The following is a 9,546-nucleotide window of genomic DNA, read 5'->3' as shown; positions in this document are numbered from 1 at the left end:
CTAATGATTGCTTAAAACAGAGTGGGGAAGACTTGACAGTTTGGCGCCTCTATCTGGGGTGGGGGTGGGGGGGCCACAATCGAAACACATCCTTAGTCCACCTGGCTACAGTTTTGGGAGACTGTGCAAAAAATAGGAAAATTTGTTAGCCTATATGAAACTGACATTTGATGCTGTCACAGGCAATTAACAGTGAATGGATAAATGGATAAATAATGGCTCAGCTGACTAGTACAGATCTCTGTCAACATAATTTATGTAGAATCTGTATGCTTAAAATCAATTAATACAGAACTGTGAAGTGTGTTTGGCGATGCTGTCAAATATCTGTAAAATCATCTTAATGGAAAAATTTATATATGTGGTAGTGGGCTCGCCCGGGTCACTCTTCCCACCCCTGCTCTGACAAAATTGGTCCATCCCTGGCACTACTCCTCATCTCCAAAGCCACCAAAAACTGTAACCTACCTTGTGTATTTTTCACTAATTGAAATGCCTAATGAGGTCCCAGGGGCTCCATCCCATTACCTCTGAGTTAATTAAAGCCTAAGCAGTGTGCCAAACGGTGAATAAAGATGCAGTAAAAGTGCAAAAGGAACAGGGAACCCGAGCAGGGTTCAGTGCGCTGGGATGGGGCTGACCTGCTTTTCTGTCATTGTTGAGGGACGTTATATTCCAAGAAGGAGCAGATGTCTATTATTTTTTTATTTGTATTTATTTTAGGCTTGACATTTTTTTTGTTACCCTGGTTCAGGCACTCATTTTCCAGTGTGGTTAGCCTAATTCTGCTTTATTAAACATTCAACTCCTTGCTACCATCAGCAAGGATTTTATGAAGATGTTCCCTGTTTACAGCTGAAGCATAACATGAGCCTAAAAAATGACAGGTGTGTTATGGACTTTTATTCAATACTACTGTGGCTGTAATAACATTATACTGCTTATTAAATCCACATTCAACACCTACAAAAGGCAGTTATCAACTTGTTATACTCCGCGGTCACTATTATGAGAATATTAATACAAACCACACTACCCTCTTAAATAAACCTCTCCTTATTAAATGACAAAAACATGCATGTGAAAAGACAGATGGAGACATTTCATTTAAGAAACAATTTCAAATGTTTATTTAACATGTCAAAGAAGGGGCACACACTCGTGAATTGAAAAGGAGGGGGGGCTGCAATTATTGGCCAGTACTATGACTTAAACTTAATACTAACATTAATCAGGTTTTGGCTAAAAAGAAAACATGTTTTTGTTCCTTTTTGTTTTTATAAAGAAACTTTATGTACATTGGTTCTTTTATACAAGAGGTTCATTGGATAAATGCATCAAAAAGAAACCAGTTCTGCAGTAAACTTTACAAAAAATACATTTTGTTTCATTGAGAGATGTAGAAAAGGAGACAGTCAAATATTGACCAATAATATTTCTTCCTTTTCATCATTTAGAAAAAAAGTTGTTCTAATACCTATTTTAAAGAAAAGCAATATACAGCACAATAAATGGGAGAAAAATTTGCCTTTGCGGATTCATTCAGTTGGTTTGGTTACCAAGGAGAGGGGCTGCGACTGGAACAGGGCATGATGGGAGTGAAGGGCTGCCTGATGGAAGGGAGAAGGTGGGGAGAGCATCGAATGGTGCAGAGAGGTGAAGGGGATTGGCCGGCTGAGGATGGGTGTGGTCGAATGGCTACCTGAAGTACCAAGTGGGATGGAGATGGCGGATTGGGATGAGGAGGAAGAGGAGGAGGAAGAAGAGGAAGATGAGGATCCAGAAGCCTTTCCAGCTAGGGAGAAGTGGTGGTGCATGCGCCCCTCCGGTTTGGTGGTGAGCGATAACGGCTGGGCCTGCTCAGAGTGAGTTGCGGCGGGAGCAGCCGGGGAGGCCAAGGCTGCAGAGGGAGTGGCTGGCGAGTCCAACATGCTGCCGTGTGACGACGCAGGGCTGTCACACATCTTCTCTGAGGGCAGGTACTGCACACACTGCTTCTTGCTTCTTATTGAGAAGTCTGGGGGAAAAGGAAAGGAGAAGTGAGAAAGCTGAATTATGGATCTCCTGCTGGCTTCAAATCTGGTTCAAGTCCCCCAATGCCACCGGTGACAGAAGTGAAGGAGTGATTACTACAACAGTGAAGACGATGGCGGTGAGAGTTCTGAAACGTGACTTGTGCAAAATCAACTTGAAAAGATGCTACAACCAAGCCAGTGAAACAGGATGTTAGACATATTCAGATGGCAGGCATTTATGAAGCGACAAAAATAACACACTACATTGAAATGTGTACCGACATGTGAAAAGCTCTTTTTATTTTGTGGTCATTTGGTTGCGCAACAGCAGACATACCTGCCGCTATTAGCACTGAACCTCATAAGCTGCTTGTCAAAGTACAGAAGCAGGGATAGAAGTTAGTATGTGTTAGTGAAGAAAAGAGTCCATGCAAAAAAAAAAAAGGCAGATAGAAATAACAGTATAAAGGTGTAGTGTCCCAAGTTGCACTTCAGCTTCGCAAGAAAAATAAACCTCTCGCTGTTAGTTTCTGCAGTTTTCTTTCATACTCCAGTAAGTGAAGAAAGGAAAAAAAACAAATAAAAACTGTCAGGAAGAAAAGGCCCCCTTACCTTCTGGTTTTGAGTCTGGTTTGTTCTCTCTCTTCCTCTTTTTTCTCTTTCCCTGTACAGATGAAACAAAGCAGTTTTTCATTGTGGAACTAAACCACCTCAGCAACTTCAGCTTATGAGGACAAAAGTGTGGTTACTATAATTACACATTTAACTGAACCTTGCAAAAAAAAAAAAAAGTTATTTTTTTTTCTTTTCTAACTTCCTCTATCCAGTGATTTAAGAGCCAATGGTGGAAATGTCCTACTCACATAGTTATCTCGTGCTGACCATCCTGGGTAGAGCTGGGAGTGCAGTTGCCGCTCTTTTCTGGCTAGCTCGTAGTATTTGGCTTGTTCCTCTCTTGACAGGGAATGCCACTGCGGACAAAGACAGAGTATATCAAAAGACTGCTAAAGACACACACACACACACACACGCATAGTTATAAACGCAGATGCACATCTCTGTCAGTGCCACTTACCCGCCTTCCAAGGATCTGGTTGATGGCAGCGCTCTCTTTCAGAGTGCACTCTGCCACTACTTTGGCTCTCATCTCCTTCATATACAGCATGAAAGCATTCAGGGGCTTCTTGATATGAGGCTTTTTGTCCTCCTCTTTCTTGGGAGGAACGGGGGATTTCCTGCTAATCCAAAACATTAAAAAGATGCCGTTAATGAAGCATGAATGATGGAGAGGAGCTGGCAAAAGACAACACACACTGCGGCCACAAAAACGGGTTTTAATGACTATTTGAGTTGTCCTTACGCATGCATCGAGGGGCTGATGTGGTCACCGCTGGGCTCCTGCTTGATGGCCGGGGAGACGATGGCGGGATGGGGAATGCCGGTCTGGTGCAGGCTGTGCGGAGGTGGAGTCACCATGTGGGGGGAGAAACGGCTGGACACCAAGCTAAGGAGGCGAAAGGAGGCAACGTTTAAACAGTCGTGTTTGACAGCAAAAGTCTGTTAATCCGGTGAGAAAAGGTTCAGCGAGCTTGGCACATTTACTGCCCTGCCTTAGCCTCCGGGTGAAACCCACCATGCCCACTGCCTCTGTCTAGACTAAATTCATACACACAATGACTTACATGCTTGCTTTTTGTTCAAATAAAGACTTTTTCAAAAGCCCCTTTATTCAGCAATGGCTGGAGAAAAGTGGAGTGTGTTGTTACCATGGTGACAGCATGGCCGTGACACCTGAAACCACTTTCCTTACCACGTTCCAGACCATGGAGAGCGTTCTGACAGCCGTTCGCACACAGAACACCTTTTACAAAGTGGCTCTCTCAATTTCCAATTGTTAATACAAAGGAGCATTGTAGTGGACAAAGAGGAAAATTAACCCTCTATCACACACTCTGTAGTTAGTGGTATGTAGGGAAATTCATTCTAAATCTATTTAGAGCTTTTAAAGCTTTTTAATATTACACTATAATGGATATTATACACTACACGGCCTTGCACTTGCTGAAATGTCAGCAAGTGCAATAATCCAGAGTTATTATCTTTACCTCATGATACACTGAAGCCTGTCTAACTGTTAAAGAGTCATCACAACAACAGTGTCAATGTTATAAAAGCTCACACATAAAGCTGGGTCTGACTCCTCAACTAATGTTCAGCAGCGCTATCTCTATAAAGTTAAAATCAAAAAGTTTTAAGTCTTACAAAACAGATGCAGTTGAGAGCTGGTGTTTTGCTTTCCCCTCACTTTGTCTGTGATCTATGTTATAATTTAAACTATATAAACAATGAGGTGCCATATCATGCCCTTGGTGATAAACCTATATCTATGACTACATCGGTAAACATCCTGCTCAGTCCCCAGTGAACAACTCGGCTCCTGCTCCATGTGATGGCATGCAGTCAAGCTACACATTGTTTAAACAATGCTCTCATTAAGATTCACATCGTGCGGTGCAATAGTTGGAATGCACTAAATCGGAGGCATTACATAGTAATAAAAATGAGTGTGAGGTATGTTGGGATGATCTGAGTTCACCTCGGGATGGAGCTGCACATGCTATTGATCACAGAGGCCCTTCTGAATATTTCATCTCATACTAACACCGGAAGGCCCGCAACAAATCTTTCCAATTTTTACAGAGGGTCAGAGAGTTTAGTCTGATGGGACGTGTAGGTTCAGATGAGCTTTGATTTGTCCTAATCGATTCCCAGCCCTTTCATCTCGGCATTACGTGTGTGTGTGTGTGTGTGTGTGTGTGTGTGTGTGTGTGTGTGTGTGTGTGTGTGTGTGTGTGTGTGTTGTGGAGTGGCTCAGAACACTGGCCTGACCGCAGAAGTTTAGCTCTGAGAGAAAAGACAGGAGAGGAGCACTGAATGCCAATAATGTGTTCAGTCTATTTAGGAAGCTGAACTTGTCTGTGATAGACTCAGACCTTACATCCCTTTGTAGTCTTGACACCGCTGGCTGTCCGTGATCACACAATGTTTTCCCAAAAGTGGAAGTAACTTTTTTTTTTTTTTTTTTTTTTTTCAATTTTGCTTTAAAAACATAAATAATGTATATAATATATTTCTATATGTAATAAGTGGTTGAGAGATATCAAGCAACCATTCAAGCAAGATTTACAGTGTTTCCTTAAAATGTTGCATCAACAGCTTAACAATGAAACTGCACACCGCCCCTTTATTTTACTCAGTCTATAAAGGCTTCACAAACAAAGCAAGAGAAATGTGATTACAGCGTGTCATAGAAGCAGCAGATATTAAATGTCTCCCTTTGGGAAGCTGGGGGTGTTGCTGAACATGATCTGCTCACCTGGACATGGATGCATTCATTGCTAGCGCTGGATAGGGGTGACGGAATCCCCCCGGAGGGATGGAGTACATGGGCTGGCCCTGTCTGAGAGACAGAGGGAGACAGAGTGAGAAAAAGCTCCAGTGTGAGGTGGATCAAACACAGCTGACAGCTAACCCACCAGCACTAATCCTCTACTCATCAACTCAAATCCCCTGCTTGTGGAACAGCACCGTTGCAATTGATTATGAGACCCGTAGCAAAACCCATAAATGTTCAGGAATTCCTCCTGGTGAACTCAAATGTTTTAATTCATCATTGTTCTGAAATGGTGCACCTGTACTGAGACTGAGGAGCATAAAACTCAAGACACTGCTCTGAACAAATATTACAAAAAATGTCCTTTGAATGTTTTTTTCTCCAGGTTTGGTTGATGTGAACTTTATCAAAAAAACGAGATCACAAACATCTGTGCGATAAATGTCAAGTGATGACATGCAGCTTCACAAAACAAAGTGATTGCTATGTCCGTCCAACAAATGAAAACATTACATTTGAAACTGTGTCTGTGTGGACAGGTGGCGGGAAAATGAACTTACTGTGGCATGAGCCAGCCCAGAGGGTGAGCGATGGATCCGACAGCGCCCGGAGACAGGGGGTAGTATGGAGAGAGCTCCGATGGGTGAGGTGTCCGGGGAATACCTGCACGTGACACAGAGAGAGGAAAGCAGCTTTTAAAATGCAGTACACACTCGCTGAGGCACAAGTAATGTTTTTTTTTTTTTTCAATTCTCTTTTTATTATGATTTTTCATGGTTCACATGTTCATTCACATAACAATTCACCATTCTCATCCATTCATCTGTAAATTGCAAATGAATCACACAGCAATACACCCCTGACTCCACAAACAATACAGATAAGGATGATCGGTCCTCCCTCAACAATTTCAAAAGATGAAATTCATAAAATACAAAATTGAAAACTAAACTCCCTAGAGCAGGAATGCTGTGGTGCACATTTTGTGAAAAAAAATACTGATACAAAAGGGTTAAAAAGGGAAAAAAGGAGGAAATGGATATAAGACATGGCATTAGACAAACGACGGTCGAACTGGTGTGACGCACCTAATCCATCTTTCCCATCTTTTCAAAAACAGACCCCGCTGTAGTTTTATGGCAAAAGTAATTCTTTCCATCTTAAAAATGTCATAAATGATGTCACACCACTCGTCCACTGTAGGTTTTTCTAGTTTTAGCCACTTCGTTGTTATGACTTTTCTACAAGTAGCACTTAAAATCTGAAATGGGTATCTACTAAATATAATGATACAAATTCAAAAGGAATGTCTGTCTGGAATACTTTTTGCAAATTTTTATAGACCTCCTGCCAGAACGGGAACAATATTGAACAAGACCAGAATATGTGAAAATGATTTGCTTCGAGGCATCCACACTGTCTCCAATCTCAGAAAACAAAATGAACATTTTTGCCAGGCTCTTTGATACTCTAAACTTTTACTCTAATCCTTTGGGCTTGAGGAAGCTGAGGACAGAAGCTGTCGTGGATTCACAGTGGTGATTCCAACAATAACCGGTTTTGAAGGTGGAAAACAAACTAACAAAACATCCATAGAGACGTTCTAAGTATGCACCAAACAGAAACAGCTCAGTCCAGATGTGTCTCAACACACTGTTTCCTTTTCATACTTCATGACCCTGTCCAGCTCATTAGCATACGTTTGTTTGCACTCATTGCCGCACTGGCCTCCTGGTTTCTGTGGAAGTTTCAATACTTTTGTCTGTCTCAATTTATAGTGACTGACATTCATTTAATATGACCACAGACACACTTTGTGTGGATTTGAGAGCGTACAGGGATGGAGACTTCACCTGTCTTTGGGTCGAGGATCTCTGGGGAGAGGTGTGACGGCGGCGTGCCGGGGGAGAAGTGTTCCTGGCTGTAGGTGATGAGGGGCGTCAGCGGGTGGACGTGGTGGGCATGCTGCACCACTGGGACTTTGTTGGACTGTTGATGAAGAGGAGAACAGGAACAAGACTTTATAAGCAGGAAGTGACCGACTCAGCAGCAGCTGAATGACACAACATGAACACAAAGTCATACATCAAAATTACTATGAAACAAGCATATTACTTCTCACACTGTAAACTGCACATGATCTCTGTGGGCCATTGTTCCAAACAAATGCATGGAGTAAATAGGCCATCACGTGTGAGTGCCCTCCACGGTAAACATCACAGTCTGTGCTTGTGACCGGCCCTGTGATGCAATCTGGACCAGCACCAAGGAACACTAAAAAGCCTCGCAGACACATGCCAAGACCATTACGGTCATTTAGCTAAGGAGAGAACTGTTTGTTCAGTCCAACAAGAAAAACAACGGTGCCACAGACTCCAAAAGTCACACCAGCAAGCCACAAACAAACACAATCAGGCGAAGGTAAACTGAATACCCATAAACAAGTGGAGACATCATCTCCCACTCTGTCTGACAGCAGTCACTTGATGGGAGTGAGCAGACACACACGGGCGCATTACACTGCCACGTTGTAACACAGATGACCCAAACGTTGGAAAAACACTTCAGATTCTGCATAACTTGAGATAAGTGGTGAAGAACAGAAAGTACAGAGGTGAATCTAACTTTTACACAAAGCGTGTGTTTTTTTTAACTACTTCAACCGTACTTTGGAAAAATGCGTAGATCTGACAAGAGACCTGACCAGCGCTACGGCCACGATGAGTATGATGAAGACAATAATAATAACCAGCGTCTCTACTTTCATTAGGCAGCACTCAGCCTCGCAGTCATTTCCTCTGGCTGCCTGGCTGAATAGAGCACTTGTTGGCTCAACTTGTCACATGGGAGGGTCAAGGGGTGGGTGGGTTGGGCGGTGGGGAGGGGGAGAAAGGAGTCTTGTTCCTCCAGGCTAACCTTTTTTCAATATCCCTCCCCACCCCCCTTCTCAACCTCTCGTCTCTCTCCAACGTGGTCTGCTAGGGAACAAGGTTTGCATTGAGACTTCTGTACACTCTCGTGCCTCATGCTGCTCAGAATTGTTCCAAAATGTAGCTTTTATTTTTTTTTTCTAATGCCACTTTTATTTTTTTTATTTTTTTTTTTGAAGGAAGGTCCAGCCTTTTCCTCCTTTTAAATCTTTAGCAAATTGGTTTCTCCCATTTCTAAAGCATGCTTTGATTCAGGTAATGCCAGATGTAGTGAGGAAAATATTTACTGGTGTTAAACATGGCTATATTAAGATCACTTTGCTCTAGACTTTTTTCAGTTTCTCTAGACCTGGAGCATATAAGGTCAGCGCATATGATGATGCGCAGAGAACACGATTTCACACAACACAGGAAAGGCTTTGATAAAGCTTCATGGTGGAAATATTGTTGACTCGCTGGGTTGAAATCCCAGGTCCCACATGTCATGTATATTTGAGTTGTGCTTTGTTGTTCTACTTCATGTACAATATGCCTGCATTTTCCCTATATTGTGAGGGCTGTTTGAGACCTCTAGACCTGGGTGCCAACACATTTTGGGAAGCAGTTCAGTGAGAATTTGAAATGATGCCTATTAATTATTCATATCGTGTGCTCTAAACATGTTTCCAAGTTTGAAGGCACTAGTTTCAACTCCAGGCTGCCTTTCAGTTCCACAGCCCGACAAAATGTGGGGGAAAAAATGGAATATGCAGGTTGCACATATGCAAATCTAATCTGACCTCTATCCTACCCGCCAGAGCTTCTGTTGTTAGGAATAAAGACTGCTACTTGATCAAGCAATGTCCCGTCTTAAACTCACAACATTTTTCAATTAAACCAGTTAAGATCAGCATGATTTTTAGCCGGAATTATGTCTTCCAGAGCTCTCTGAGTGCATAAAATGTGGTTTTGTGGAGTTGAAAAAAACTGGAGTAATGGCTCAATCATGACTTTAAACTAAACACCAATGTATCAATGCCTTCTTTCACTTGCTTTCTGTGTAGAGGTAATATTCCTCGGCCTGTGACAGCTTCATACGTCTGGTTTCATGAACCACAAGCAAAGCGTAATAAGGAAACCACAAGGAACATGAGCCGTGTTTTAAATATAAACAACACCTACGTGATAGGACGGATAAAGAGCAACCTGGAACCAGATGGTATCTTCA

General features: G+C 42.4%; 1 protein-coding gene across 2 annotated transcripts in view; it reads right to left on the bottom strand.

Annotated features, from left to right (window-relative positions):
* Positions 1-1,159: 1,159 nt before the first annotated feature.
* The window catches only part of tcf7l1b (transcription factor 7 like 1b), a 32,759-nt gene continuing 24,372 nt past the window's right edge, over positions 1,160-9,546 (bottom strand). Inside the window, exons 5-12 of one of the 2 annotated variants that reach the window (XM_083979676.1) lie at positions 7,263-7,398; positions 5,970-6,072; positions 5,392-5,475; positions 3,376-3,519; positions 3,091-3,253; positions 2,879-2,986; positions 2,628-2,679; positions 1,160-2,017 (exon numbers count right to left, since the gene is read on the bottom strand). In XM_083979676.1, coding sequence (XP_083835802.1) covers positions 1,539-2,017; positions 2,628-2,679; positions 2,879-2,986; positions 3,091-3,253; positions 3,376-3,519; positions 5,392-5,475; positions 5,970-6,072; positions 7,263-7,398 — 1,269 coding nt within the window. In that variant the 3' untranslated portion in view covers positions 1,160-1,538. The remainder of the gene's footprint in view (positions 2,018-2,627; positions 2,680-2,878; positions 2,987-3,090; positions 3,254-3,375; positions 3,520-5,391; positions 5,476-5,969; positions 6,073-7,262; positions 7,399-9,546) is intronic. The other variant, XM_083979677.1, reaches the window with a different exon arrangement.

The sequence above is a fragment of the Trachurus trachurus genome (assembly GCF_905171665.1).
Source record: "Trachurus trachurus genome assembly, chromosome: 9".
Lineage (NCBI taxonomy): Eukaryota > Metazoa > Chordata > Actinopteri > Carangiformes > Carangidae > Trachurus > Trachurus trachurus.
Note: the sequence above shows the minus strand (reverse complement) of the source record. Positions and strands in the feature narration are given on the sequence as shown.